This window comes from Epinephelus fuscoguttatus, linkage group LG20 (genome assembly GCF_011397635.1).
Source record: "Epinephelus fuscoguttatus linkage group LG20, E.fuscoguttatus.final_Chr_v1".
Lineage (NCBI taxonomy): Eukaryota > Metazoa > Chordata > Actinopteri > Perciformes > Serranidae > Epinephelus > Epinephelus fuscoguttatus.
In genome coordinates this window covers 4,760,012-4,775,906 of record NC_064771.1, presented here as the reverse complement: position 1 = coordinate 4,775,906, position 15,895 = coordinate 4,760,012, and the positions used below count along the sequence as shown (strand labels likewise).

The following is a 15,895-nucleotide window of genomic DNA, read 5'->3' as shown; positions in this document are numbered from 1 at the left end:
TGAAATTGGTGCTACATGACCAGAGAAATCAGATAAAAAGGGCAATACATTAACCTTGGCTCAAGAGATAGAAAACCTGCAACTACTATAATAAACAGCGCCACCACACCAATCCAATAAATGCTCCACCTGGTGGGTGATGTGATGCAAACTTGGCAGTCTCAAATAGGCCAAGAAGTATCAGAATCTTGGTTTATTTTTAATCAGCACTTCCTAGTTTTATCGTTGATCTCAGTTTGAGAAAGAGAGAAAGAGGGAGCGAGGGGAGAAGTCTCCTCCAGGTGCAGAGAACTCCAAACTCTGCATGCAGAGCTGAATTAGGCCAGTATCCTCTACTGTTAAATATTAAAAAACAAGCCCTAAATTTCTGGAACCACATTAAAACAAGTGACCCACTCTCATTTTCCTATAAAGCCCTATGCTGCCAGGAGCTGACCCCACAAAGGAGTCCCCTTTACCTGCTTGTCCAGAGTCTGACCGAACCTTCAACCACTCAGGTCACTACATCACAACCACCTCAGCTTCAGGACACATGCCCCCGAAAATTAGACCCAACCAAATTATGACAAAAGAAAAAGAAAGAGAAAGAGAGAGATTATTGGACAGAACTAATAAAATCCCAGAGCAAAATAGAAACGTATAAAACCTGAGCACAGTGTCTGAAAGGAATATGAGGAAAACATTGACTAAGTACAGACTGAGTGAGCACAACCTGGCAGTAGAAGTCGGCTGACGCAAACAGAGCTGGCTGCCCAGAGAGGAGAGGATGTGTTCTCACTGTGACCAGGGAACAGTAGAGACTGAGCTGCACTTCTTGACTCAATGTGACAAATATAAATGCATTAGAGAAGAGTATTTTGCAAAAATAATAAAGATATTCCCAGAGTTCTTGCACTGGAATAACTTAGAGAAACTTCCGGTCCTGCTGGGAGAGAGGGAGGACTGTTGTGTACTGGCGGCAAAATATGTAACAGCCTGCCATCAACTTCACATCACACATGATAATTGATAATTGTTTATATATTGATAATTAATCTGTTGTATAAATTCATTTCTTTATGACTTTCACCCTGCCATAGCCACTCATGCTCTCCATGTTTTGTTTTTTAAAATTGCAATTATTATTAATGTATTGTTATTGTTTAAGCTTGTTATATTTGTGTTGTATTGTGTTAATATGGTTTGGCAACATTGTTTCGAATGCAGTCATGCCAATAAAGCAGCTTGAACTGAACTGAACTGAACTGAACTGAGAGAGAGAGAGAGAGAGAGAGAGAGAGAGAGAGAGAGAGAGAGAGAGAGAGACATCTCTCTGCCTTTATCTGTTTCTATACTCTTTGTGTCCATGGTAGCCCTAGAGGCAGCTGGTTGAAAATTGTCTGATATCCCTTTAATGCATGATAAACTGAAGTACAACGTGTTATCACTTTTTATGTCGCATAAAACAAACCACCTACTAACCCTAACACAAATGTAAATGATGTAAATAAAGTCCATTATCAAATATGAAGTACATCGTCTTCAAGAGAACTGACCTTATGTTATGTCACTTTAAGTATCATCACCTGGTCGTGTTCTATCGTCCAAACACTGCCTTCAACCATTTTTTTCAAGGCTGAGTTATTAGTATTTGAACAGCAATGTGTTTTCCATTTGTTCTGGTTCTAGCCCCTGCTGCTGCTGTTGTTGTCACATCTGGAGTCTATAACAGAAAACCTCCCACTCTCCAGAGTTGGAAACAACCTTTTCCCTCCCAGAGGAAACAGGGTGGGATGAGACGGAGGCCAGTTTCACATGAGATTTCACATTCCAACACCAGATCAAAAATACCATCTGAATTCTGGATGTGTTGGTTGGATGGTAATCAGCCTCTATCACAAACAGGCAGAAATGGTAAAAAGGTTGGTATTGTTGAAAGAGTTCAGTCCTGCTACCGGTGTAGAGTTTTGGACCCTACAGTTGAAACTGCCCAGCCTGCTTGGCTTCCACTATACTGAGGTAACTCTCTGCAGCTCACAGAACACAGCTTGACCACACAAGACACCACCAAGAAATGAAATGTACTGTAAACTAACTGTGCTGTCTGTGCAGCGCTAAAATCCCCTGATCCTAACGTTACACTTACATTAATAAGTCATTTGCAAAGGAATAACATGTTACAGTAATGTTCCAGGGTGGAATCTAAATTCTCTGTCTGGACTGTGAAGAACAAATCCAAGTCATTCCTGTCATTCCAGCTATCAGCAGTCTATTCTGTGTAGAACTCTCCAATTTCCTGTCATGTAATGAGCTGAGGGCTTTATAAAACAACCCTCCGCCTAGCTCAGCCAACAGCAGAGAACTGGAGCAGCTCGTCCTACCAGGATCTTGGAATCCTTCTATGTTTCTTCAGAAAAAAGCACCACCTAGTGTTTTCTTGTCCTAGATATTTACATTATCTTAAGCCGCTATTGAGCCTTGCTTTCATTCTCAAAACACAATCCATCTTCTCAAAGCACACTCCAAAAACTGCAGTCCAAATTCACCTAGAATCTCTAGTCAAAGTTGTATCTTTAGAACAATGCAAGGGTGCAAAAAAGGGGCATGGTGTTAGATGTCCAAACAGACAACAGCTGGGCTGTAGAGGATCTAAATGGTTCGATTTGTTTTGCACTGATTTTATTGTACTGACACAAGTCAATTAATTAATTATGTTCATTCATCAAGTAGCAGCAGCCTTTCAATTTTGCATTTTTTACGTGGATGATACGTCGTACTATATGACTATTCACTTCTACTGTACTGAATGTCTTGATGATCTTACAACTCAGCCCATCTACCATCACTAAACTCATTTCTGAATATCTTTGCTACTATCCAGTTTGTTTCAAGATAACCAGATCTAAATTTTAAATATTTTCCTAAATCTTGTTTTTACACCCTTTTTATCCAAAAATGGTCTTTTTGCCCTTAAATAAAGATTTATTAGCGTATAAGGTTTATTTATATCTTTGTAAAATAAATAGCTGTGGATTATTTCATGTTAGTCAAACAAAATAAAGCAGTGTGATCACTTTGAGTTTGGTGACCTTTGTTGGTAAGGATATCATTTGTTGTTTTCTGGAGACATTTGTTGCATGTTATCCCCCCTCTCTCCCCTCCACTTCTATTCTACTTCTTCTATCATCTCTCTACTGTACTCTCTAATTAAGTCAAAATATGCCTATGGAAATATTTGTGCAGACCAGGGAAAGCAAAATCATCTGTGACAGTGTTTCATATCAATATTTTACATTATTTATCATTATTGTTAACAAATTATGCTACCATATATATACAGTCAGGTCCATAATTATTTGGACAATGATATAGTTGTCATCATTTTGGCTCTGTACACCACCACAATGGGGTTTAAATGAAACAATGAATACCTGCTTAAAGTGCAGACTCTCAGCTTTCATTTAAGGCTTTTTTCAAAAATGTAGTATGAACCGTGTAGGAATGACAACCATTTCTTCACACAGTCCCCCAACTTTAAGGGCTCATAAGTATTTGGACAAACTAACATAATTATCAATTAAACAGTCAGTTTTAATACTTGGTTGCAAATCCTTTACAGTCAATGACTGCCTGAAGTGTTGGACACATAGGCATCACCAGATGCTGGGTTTCTTCCCTGGTGATGCTCTGCCAGCCCTTTACTGTAGCCGTCTGCACTTCCTGCTTGTGTTTTGGGTGTTTTGCCCTCAGTTTTGGCTTCAGCAAGAGAAACGCATGCTCAATTGGATTCAGGTCAGATGATATGACTTGGCCATTGCAGAACATTCCACTTCTTTGCCTTAAAAATGTCTTTGGTTGCTGGGGGACTGTGTGAAGAAATGGTTGTCATTCCTACACGGTTCATACTACATTTTTTGAAAAAAGCCTTAAATGAAAGCTGAGAGTCTGCACTTTAAGCAGGTATTCATTGTTTCATTTAAAACCCATTGTGGTGGTGTACAGAGCCAAAATGACGACAACTGTATCATTGTCCAAATAATTATGGACCTGACTGTATGTGTGTGTGTGTGTGTGTGTGTGTGTGTGTGTGTGTGTATCAGGGTATATTTTTTGTATTTGGGAGAACATCACCTTTGAGTCATATGTTAAACAAAACAGAAGAGCTGAGAATCTTTAATATGGCCACTAGAGGGTGTATGATGTCATATGAAAACCCTCCACAGCAGAGAGAACCATATGAAAGAGAGCAGTTGGAGGGTAAAAACATCTCTTCCTTTGCCTCTCTTCATCTCTGTGCTGGCAGGCTGAGCTGAATACATAACAGTCTTTCCTCTCTCAGTATGCTAATGTTGTCTACCAGCGTCGCTTCCCTCCATCCATCCACCTCTTCTTCCAATTCACTCCTTCTCCATCCATCCCTTACATCTCCACTCTCCTCCTATACATTCATCTCAGTCCTCTCCTACGCTCCTATTCTCTCCCTCTCCACGCCTCACTGACTGCCTGTGTGTCTACGTGTGTGTGTGTGTGTGCGCGCGTGCGTGCGTGAGTGTGTGTGTGTGAGAGAGAGAGAGAGAGAGAGAGAGAGAGAGAGAGAGAGAGAGAGAGAGAGGAAGAGAGATAGACTGAAGGAACAGAGAGAGAGAGAGAGTGTGTGTGTTTGACATTCCAGCAGCATCCCACTCAACCTCATCTCATCCCCTCTGTCTGCTGGGAAGTCATCTCACACACTCTCTCTCTCTCCCACACACACACACACACACACACACAGAGCTTTCATTGACATGCCAGCCAGCCTGCAGTTCTCATCAAGCAAGGAAGACACGGAGGAAGGAAGCAAACAAAGACAAAACAAAGAAACGTAACACCAAAATATGAAGCTGACGTGGCTATTTGGCACATTGATGGTGCAGTTGTGTTACTGACTACACTATCTATGTGCTTACTGTAAGAACAGTTATTCAAGGTGATTTCACAGTGGCACTTCTGAATCTGGGGGCGCTTCATCTAAAAATTTGGAAATTTGCACTATTTTTCAAAACCCAATTATGGATAAAGCAACCTTTCCTGAGTGCACCCAACAGGTGCACCCATTTTTGAGGCATTTTCCTCCGTTAACTTTTTTCCTGTATACTAAGTACATTATATACAGTATTCTAATTTACAAAAAAAGCCAGATATGTACAGTATGTTTTTCTTATTTCAATTAGGATAAGCAACTGCTACAGAAGCAAAAACAGTTTGTCATGAAGTCAGTGAGCTAGGTGTGTCCTAGCTTCTATATTTGGCCTCTATTTGTTTGAGTAGGATCTAGCTGCAGAGCTCCAGCCTCAGGCCCACCTCCACTGTTGGACCCTTTCTGGTCTCAACAAGCCCCCAGGATCAGCATCGCGCTTTGAAGACAATTTTATATAATGGCAAAAAAGTGGAATTACAATGTCCGAGTCTGTCACAAAATGCCATGGGGGCCAAAAAGACTTTTTCCAATAGAAGCGCATTGGGAAAGAGACATCTGTAAATCAATGGACAAATTTTTTTAAACGTCACGACTCTTACGAAATGGCTCATGTCACTATCGGGATTCTATCCATTCAGTTCAATAACATTTGAATAAGAACCGCACAATCAAACCATTTTATCTCCATTCAAGTTAGCAGAGGGCTAAACCAGAAGTCATCCGACTAGCCTACAGATGTCAGAGACCTGGCCGCTCTCAGCCGTGTTTGGCAAGTGTAAATCTCTAGTACACTTGCTTTATGGGCCCCACACTGGACGATTCGGGTGATTTTGGACTGTGGAAACTGAGCATCTTTGGTTTCACTCACCACTAAGCAACTTTCATAGGAATAACCAGGGCCCCCCTCCAATGCTGTATGCAGGTGTCTTTAAACCTCCATGGGTCCTGATCTTAGAGAAGGAAGTCTAAAACTGTGTTGACCAGCAGAAACGTTCATCACAATGCGAAAGCATGCATTCATTAATTTGAATTAATTTGTCTTCTGATTAAATCGGAACCGTTGAAACAAGTTGTAGGAAGCCTCTGCAAGTAACTGGTTGCTGGCAGACACTCTGAGCTGCAATAAAATGGTTAATCAGCAGTGCCGTGCACTGTAGAGCCGATGCGCTGCTGGTTCTGCCGGCCTGAATGGAATATAATGTCTGTAGCCTTACTGTTGTGTACAGCCTTGTGGGTCGGGCAGCAGTGATCGTCTGTTAAATCCGTCAGTTGGTAGGATACTATATTTTCACATTTTTAACAGTGCAATTTAAAAGTTTTGATTTTATTGATAACCTGCATTTACCAACAACAAAAAGACTACATTTAGCACAAAAAAAAAGTAAAGGTAAAAAAGTAAATAAAAAAAAAACAAGTATCGAATACCAAATTTTCATAACGTTACCTACCCATCGAAATGAATATTTGAATATCGGAATATTTGGGTACAGCCCTATCGAAAACATGTAATTTTCTACCTTGACACACTTTTCAGCTTAACACAAGAAATAACACATCAAATTTTCCAACTTAACACATGATAACTAGTAAGTAACACACCTCTCAAGATGAAGACTACGGGTCTTAACAACTGAACAACAACTGAATGACAACTAACTAAACTCCATCTCCATATTTCATACGTTTGTTGCATAAATACTTGTACACTAGGAAAAAACACTGCATTTTGTGTGTGTGTGTGTGTGTGTGTGTGTGTGTGTGTGTGTGTGTGTGTGTACCAGTTCCATCGCCAGCGTCAGTGCTCTGAGATCTCCTGATGGCGGGGTTGGCTGAGTGGGAGCTGTACTGGTAAAGCTGGTTCCCCCCGTCATCTTGCTGGCTTATCTGTGTGAGGTCGTGCATACTCAGGCTACGCAGCTTCTCTGTGATGGCACCCTGACCCTGTGACACAAACACACACACCAGTCAATATTACATCATCTGCAAACAGCACTTCAGACCTTTCGCTGATCAACAGGACAAAATCCAACACACGGATGAAGTTAATGAGTGTCAATAGCACACAACTAACTACCAAGTCCCCTCAACATTTACAGATGGTGAAACATCTGCTGGGTTGCAACTGAATATCTGGAGGGCTGCAGGCTGTTTTAGGTGAGGTGGGAATTTTCTTAGCGTCAGAAAAAAATCTCAATTTGTGTAGTAGACAAGTATGTGATTGTCAGTGAGTTTGTTTTGTTGTAAATGAGCACAGACATCTTCTATTTTATTGGCTACTATCACACAACTTAAGAACTGACTCTGCTGCTACAAACAGATGCATGTTGCCTCACTAACCCTGACACCTATCATTTGGATGCAGCTTGACAAGTTTAATAGTGGCAGCTTTACACCAGCTGACCAGCTAGACAAGTGAGAGCTGGACTGAGGAACAGGGATGTAGCACCAGGGCCACTGACAGTCCAAACTGCACTATCACTATGGGATTTGCACTTTCCTATGACTTGTATTCAGCTGTGTTCTATGTCTGCAGGTCTGTCACCTCTCACTTAAGTAAGCGATATGACTCTAATAAAGTCATAGAGAGCTTGGTTAGCAAGATACCAGCAGAGCATTCATTTTCACTCAGTGCACAGCTATTGTAACACTTAACTTAGGCTGCTTTTCATTGTGTTTCAAGAGAATCCTGAAGTCCACTCAGCTTTAATCTTTTTTCTTTGAACTTGTGTCTTGGCTCAACAGTTGGAGTTAACCAAGTCCCCACTGCACAGGAAAAACACATCCGGTTAGGGGCTCTCATGTAAATGGTTTCATGTCACTTCACTATCTTTAAATCTCTCATCACCAGGTGCAATAATGTTAAAATCTATAACTTCAAGTCTCAGGTTGGAATGGCCAATATATCAATATTACATCAATAATGTGATATCAGACTAGATATCATGTTAGATCTTGGATACTGCAATACTGTATGTGTTGTCTTTTACTGGTTATAAAGGCTGTAAAGTGATGCAATTTCCATACTTACAAGACTGTTCTCGGTGTTTTATTTACCCAGTTAGTCATTAGTCACTAGAGCTGCAACAATAGTCAATTAAGTGATTAATCAATCAAAAGAGAATTAACTGCTAACTATTTTGATAATACATTATCGTTTTAGTAATTTTCTAAGCAAAAATGTAAAAGATTTTCTGGTTCCACCTTTTCAAACACAAGCTTTTGCTACTTTTCTTTGTCATTTGATAGTTAATGAAGATTTTTAAGGTTATTGACTGTTGGTTTGACAGAAGAAGCATTGTGAAGACGTCACTTTAGGTTCTGGAAAACTGTGACTTTCCAACATTATCAATTTTTGACAATTTTTTTTGCGGCTAAAGAGTAACTGATTAATTTTGAAAATAATAGGCAGATTAATCCATGATGACAATAACCATTAGATGCAGCCCTGATATACACAATACTGATGATTATTTATCAAAAATCTAATTGTATAAATATTTTGTGAAAGCACCAATGTTCAACCCTACAATATTGTTGCAGTATAAATATTGCTGTATTCCATCAAAAATATTGGAATATTTGATATATTCCATATCGCCCAGCCCTAGTCTCAGGACTCATAAACTGACAAACTGCTCTTACCTGTTCGCCATGGAATATGAAAATAAATCTCCCAATATTCCCATTTCATGTAAAAATTACTTTAATTGATTTGTTGACTTTATTCTCATAATATTTCATTCTTGTAAATCTCTGACTTTACTTTTAAAACATTTTCTTTTTATTTTCTTGTAAATTCTGGTTTTTCAAGCAACAAATGCTGAGGTCAGATGTCATGAGCATAAGCATTTGGCCTTCATTACATAAGCACATAATGATTACTGTTTATCATCTCCACTGATTCTGCCCAACAACTAGTTTGACATATTTGCTAGTTTGGCTGAAGCTAAGCAGACTTTGGCCAAAGATACACCAAAGCCAACAGTCTGAGTCATGCACCGCAGTGGGGGGATGATTAGATCGGTATCTGCACATTTACTTTACAAATGACTTAACCAGTGGTCATAAACTTGATGAGGCAAATTAATAAACCTCACTCAAAACTTAGCCTTAGCAGGCGGAGAATTTAGTATTTTTAAAAAGTGAGCTTTCTGACCCGCTGCCACACCCACGGAACACGGTGAACATATTGATTTACTGATTGACTGGCAACCACGTTTAACAGCTGCAAAACTATGTCAAACCATTCGTTTACAAATTCTCACACAACTGCAGTATAATCCAAGTCTCATTTATTGAGTTGAATGCTGACATGCATTTTCACTAAAACCTTTTCTATTTAAAACTGAATGGAAAGTGAAAGTTATCAATGATCTCTTCAAGGCCAGACTCCAGTGCTAAGGTTTATAGTGAAAATGCATGTTTGGGAAGTACTGAGCATCCATTTGGATAAAGAAGACTTGGATTATACAGCCCGAGTTGTTTGAGAGTTCATAAAACAATGTTTTGATATAGTTTTGCTGAGGTTAAGCATGGTTCCCAATCAATCAAGATATCAGTATGTTGACTGTTTTAGTGGAGGCATTCAAGAAAAAACGTTTTCTTCACAAATTCAAGGTAACACGGCATAACTAATGGATTTACAAATACTCATTTTGCGGATGAAGTATTCCTTTAACAACTGACTACAGCGTGATACAAAATGCAACAAGTGTTTGGCACAGTTATTGTGGTTAAGCAGAAGGATTGGTAATGACAACAGCAACTGTAATTTTGTCTCCTGGCTGTGTGTCAAGTGTGTCAGACATAAAAATGTCTATTTTTTTTAATATGTTAAAGCTGCTCTGTCAACACTCAGAGACTTGTGGAGGACACAGAGGTCTGTCCAGAGCTCTAAACGCAAGGACATGGTTGCCAAATGACACCAAATATCAATATGTACAGATTTTTTACAGGTTTAAAGTTTAAGATGTTAAATCAATCATCTGCATCAGATCAACCAATTCATTATTGAATTAGTGATAATACTGCCTGACTGGAGTGTACCCAGTATTATATTTTGTCTAATATACATATGTAAAAAATGTACATAATATAGAAATAGTAATAGTATACACTGATACATATACTTATAGAAACTTATTTGAACACTGAAGCACAGAAAATGCCATAAGCATTAGGGACACTGATGACAAGTAACCAGATTCTACAATGATGAAATTTATCATCATAGACACAGTTCACATAATGAGGACCAGCAACAAGGAAGTAAAAAAATGAAATGATTTTTGATCAAAGATAATGCAAGAAAAAGAGGACACAGGAAGAATGTGTCAGGTGTTACAATGAAATGAACGATTTAAACACAGGAAGATTAATGACAAAAAAAAAAAACTTCAGACATTCTGGGATATAAATGAAGAGAAATGAGTAAACTGTAAATATTGAGTTCAATGTAATTGCAATTGTTGATTCCTGCAATTGTTGATTCTTTATTACAACACTAAGAACAAGACGGAAATAAACACCAGGACTCACGTTCAGCTAGCAGGTCTGGTAAAAGAACAGAAAAGTCTGAAAATCAAAGGGTGGGGAACACGGTGTCATGGCAGAATAATGCTGGTATGAAATGGAAAGGGAATGTTCTGTCCATGCTGCTTACACTGACGGGTTTTACCTCCCAGAGTAGCCTGCTGAAGCACACAAGCCCTGAAGAAAGAAGGATGTCAGTACAGAGAGAGAAAGAGAAACAAAGTCACAAGAGGGTTAGCTAGCAGGCAAGCTGGGGCAGCTCCATATAACATCATCCTGACCAAATAACAATTAAGAGAATGGAAAACACACAGCTTTCAGTCTTTCTAAAATCAGTGTTTGATACTCAAGAGCAGAAGCCTAGCAGTTTTCCCAAGGCCCCCATTATAAACAATTCACACCATTTTGAGCATTAGGTTAAAAATCTTCTATCGTCCAAGCTGTGTAGCACCAGAAGCACGCCTTTTGATAACCTTTTATTTATTCTAAACAAAGATCAGAACTGGGTTGTGTCAGTTTTTCCTTAATTCATTACACAATTTGAACATAAACATTCTGAGTAAATACTGGCTAGTTTCAAATTGATGTTTTACAAAATCAGGCTGCATCATTTAAACTTCAGAAATGTCTTATCTAAGCAAGATGGTTTCCAGGAAACATCTATAGCTTGATCCAATCAAGAGCAATAACTATATAAAGCAGAAGTTTTAGCAGCACAAAAAAAACACTTTATGAATGAATGTATTTGTTTTATTTACGTCTGCATACAGGGAGAAATTCCACATGGTTGGTTGGAATGAACCGGAAATATCCAATTATGCTGAGCTCAAAACATCATTTATGTATTTAGTCAAATATCATTAGTATATAATGTTTTGTACTTTAAGGTATGTTGTATGTATTAACTTATATTTTTACATAATAACTAAATGTTCATGTTTATTCCTGGTATGTGCACACTGCCGTTTTGAAGCTTTGAGTCTGGCATTTTGGCTGACAGTCTGTCAACGTGGACAGTGTTTAATGCGTAACTTGAAGCCTTACTAAAATGTCAACAGGTAAGTTTTACTAAAATTCATCCTCTGTACAATTATCACAAATGTTGATGTTTACTATAGAAGCCATAACTGTTTTTTGTACCAGGCTGCAAACATGTTTATTTCTGCTGTAAAGCTGGGCATTTTAACATGGGGGTCAGTGGGGACTGATTCGCTCTTGGAGCCAGCCTCATGTGGCCATTAGAGGAACTGCCGTTTTTGGCACTTCCATTTTGGCTTCATGTTTCACAGAGGTTGTTGCTTGCTGGAGATGTGTTGTCCATCTTTGTATACAGTCTACAATTTGAATCTGAAGACTCTGATTAAGGTACGGTGCACTGGCTGCAGGTGTGTCAAGTGGGCATGACCAAAAGTGAATCTTGGCACAGTAATCACTCCAGACCAGGGAGCAGAGAAGCAACAGTAACAACTGAAAGAAGCAGTAAGAAAAGAAATGTTCAGCTTCTTCACACCTGTAGAGGCTTTACAGATGCAATTTAAATCAGCCTCAGGCTACATGCACATCAATATGCATGTATGCTGCATGCATAATAAAGGCTGGTGCATATAGCAGGAGGAAATGGGTGGGTCTCAGGAGTTTCTCGCTCAATAAAATCACAAGCTAAAAAGGCTGAGTACCGATGGTCTAAAAGCTGAGATGCATTTGTAAACCAAACCATGGCTCCATCCTCTGCTGAGATCTTTCAGAGTGCTCTCTGTCAGGCAGGTTCACACAGATGGATTTTATGTGCGATGCAGCTGGTTGTTTTGTACAAGCCAAGGTTAATCAAATTCCAGCTCAAAACACGAAAAGCTTTTAAAGGATTTGAAATAGCAATGTGACCTAAAACTGTGGTGATAAATCACAGAGGGAGAGAGAAAGGAAGAAAGAAACAATAAAGACAAGGGGAGGCAATAGAAATAAAGGTAATATAAGAAATAAAGGGGGAGAGAGGAGACAAATAAAAAGAGACACATGCTAAGCATGGCAGAGAGAGAGAAACAGAGCGAGAGCTTGAGACTGGAATGTTGGAGAGTGAGAGAGAGGCACAGCTTTGAAGCAGTGATTAATGTGATGTTTAATGTTAGCAGAGACAGGAGGGCTTTTACAAGTCCCACACTGGTGTCTCTAAAAGGACACATACACTACAGTAAAGTTAAAAGGTACAGCCAACAATTTCTTAGTTCACATCGTCACACCCTTGGCATTGATTCTGATCCACATCTTTGTTTCAATTTATGCAAACCTTGAGTCATTGATTTCTTTTCTTTTCTTGTTTTTATTAGGAGGCACTCACACAACACTCTGGCTAAATTTAAGTCCAACACAAGATAACTGAATTGAACAGTAACAGTGGAGGGAATTCAAGTTTCTTATACCAAAGTAAGACTGACTTAATTACTTTGTTAACTCGTGCTAAAACACACTTCATTCAAACTTGACAGAAACAAAATAAAACTTGCTAAAACCATCTTGGTTAGTCTTGTTAGTTATCTAGTTAGTAAGTCCACTGTTCCAACAATCACATCTCTTGGTTTGGTTCAAATAAACCCTTAATACACAGAGTTAGATGTGAGAAATGCTGTTTCCCCTGAGTCTCTATCTGTAGCAGGCCTGCTGTTTACAGTCCTGTTACATTATCCCTCACCACGTTTGCTGGCGCATGATGTACAATACATACAAAACACCCTCACTACAGCCTCTCTGTATGAATTTAATGGAAAGAGGAGCATCTGTATTTTTGACAGAACTAAAAATCATACCGTTGGGATTTCTGAATACCCTGGTATACCATAATACCGTGATACCGCCCTTGCCTAAGTAACACACTTCCCCTTCACTACATGCAGTTAGTCTTGAATAGCCAGATGTACACATTGTTTGAGTGCTGTGCGTGAAACAACAACAACCACTGAGCTAGCAACCTACACACTAAAAAGTCCCTCAGTGTTTTATGTGAGGTTTCGTTTTGTGCAGACTGAGCCAATTTAATTTCAGGGCTGGCCTCTCCACCAAAACAAGTTCCCTCCCAACACTATTTTGCAAGGGCACCTTCACTGCATACTTGGCTTAACAATGCTCATGACGACTGTGATTGGTTTAAAGATGCAGAGAGGTTATGGACCAGAAACCATATCCACCTAGTTTAAAGCAGCATTGTACTGGTCACCTACTGTTCCATGTTAACATCATATTGCACATATACTCAAAACTTTGACAAGCCGCAAAATAGGGATGCAAATTATCGATTAATTCATTAATCAATAGTTGTTTCATCTTAGTGATCGATGATCGATTAATTTATAAGCGGCGATTTTCCTGAGAAGCTGAATTTCCGTCTGAATCAAAAGGCTCTGTCTACATAAAAAGCTATATCTTCCTTATGATATACAGAAAAAATGCAAATCATATTCCTTAATCAAAGATTTATTTTGGGATATATTTGGGATATACTTGAGGGCAGGCAATAGCATTTTGGTAGCATATCAAAGACATTCTGAACAGTAAATATCAAAATATTATGCAGGCTACTTAACATGAAAATAAATTGGGCATTCTCTCATCTGTGACATGGGAAACATTAAGTAAGGGATAATGTATACTGAGCCAGTGACTGTTGAAAAATAACTCCCAACTCCCTGAAGGGAGTTATTTTTCAACTGTCACAAGCTCACTATACATTATTCCACTTAGAACATGGCTTACTACTAAAACATTCAGTGATGTGACACAAAATAATGATTAAAGCACGTTTTATTGATTCAAAATTCCCAAAAAGAAATGTCTGTACTCTGTATCCATGGCAACGGCAGCTTAATGATAATATTGAATTCACCCTTCGCTAAGGCCCGCCCCCCTTAGTTACTGTTGCCAAGTTCGACAAACTTTCGGTTTCAGAGATAGACTGGCATGGCGCTCCCACTGTCGCTAACTGCACTCCCTGGAGAAATACTCTCAAATTTCTACAACATGCATTTGAAGGATATATTCAGGATATCAGACTGACACAGCAACGAAATCAAGGTAACACAGTGTGTGCAGATGAACAGTGTTTAGCGTCACCCCCGTGCCGCTCCCAGCTCAGACACACAGCTGGTTGAATATCAACAAAGTTTCCCTGCTTCCCTTCACTGGTTCCTGTACAGCTGGGTCTGCCTTTTTTCACTGTTATAATCACTAAAACGAAATTGTGGAGTTGTTGTAGTTTAAAATACTACCACATATTGTGCATTTGGCGTCTTTGTCGTCATTAACCAACTTAAAATGACTCCACACTGCACTCCGTCTTGTCCGCTTCATCATGCCACTTCATGTTTATGTTGTGCTCATCAGAGCCCTGCTTCTTGTGTGTTCTCACGTGTGCATCAAGTACGTCTGGCGTCAAGAGCACCCTCAAGTGGACTGGCGGGGAATTACGGGGTTACAAACGCAACTAATTGCAATTAATTTATTTTAATCGAGTAATTTCTTATTGACAATTAATCGATGAATTGTTTGCATCCCTACCTCAAAACCAGGATATTAGTGTGCATGTAAACATATCAAATATTGCACGCTCTTGCCTTTACAATGTTATCTCTCTTATTTATTTCATTATTTACCATTGCGCTGATAAAAAATAATCCTACTTTTCTTCGTGTTTTTTTTAACTTGTTTTAATTCATTCATTTATTTATTTTTACTTTAAGTTGAAATTCATTTCATTTTGATATTTTATCATCCCAGGTATGACAATGTGGCATTGTACTGAGACACAAAAACCAGAAAGGTGAAAGTACTGAAAGCCTGGAACTGATCCAACTCAAAAAGTACATTATTTGCTTTTACTTGTTTTTCTTAAAAAATTGAAAGAGAAATGTGTTTATATTTGATTGTCTTTCTTCAGACTTTCCTCAATGAATCACGCATCAAGCTAAATCTGTGCTGGATAGCCTCTGCTGTGAACGTGACCTAGTAACTTGACTTTGTGTTTAATAGTAGATTCCCACTGCCTGGGGTTACCTAAGTGCAGTGAAGACAGGAGATCAATAGGGATTATCTGACACGCTTGGGCATTCACGCAATGCTGATGAAACTAGCTTGAAAACACTTCATTTACACTGACTCTGCAGAGAGCGATAGGACAAGGACAACAAGGTCCTTTAGAGACTTACTCACAGTGGATACATTTGCATGAGCACAATGGTTCAGATACTATCTCATCTTTGTGTTCAGATTTTATTCAGGATCGGCTGTGGCATGTAATGTAACTCTCTCGCATTCTTTTACACACACACCAATGGCATTTCTGTCTGTGTTCTCTGACGTGTGGTTTAGAAAGCCAAGTGAGTACATTCTGTACGAACAGGTTGAATTTGTCAAAACTGCTGTTGGACTGCTTTACTGCAT

At 39.0% G+C, this 15,895-nt stretch overlaps 1 protein-coding gene across 1 annotated transcript in view; it reads right to left on the bottom strand.

Annotated features, from left to right (window-relative positions):
• Positions 1-15,895, bottom strand: part of reep3b (receptor accessory protein 3b) — a 61,509-nt gene that overhangs the window by 7,248 nt on the left and 38,366 nt on the right. The window contains exon 6 of the mRNA XM_049563936.1: positions 6,715-6,877. Within this exon, the coding sequence (XP_049419893.1) occupies positions 6,715-6,877 (163 nt within the window). The remainder of the gene's footprint in view (positions 1-6,714; positions 6,878-15,895) is intronic.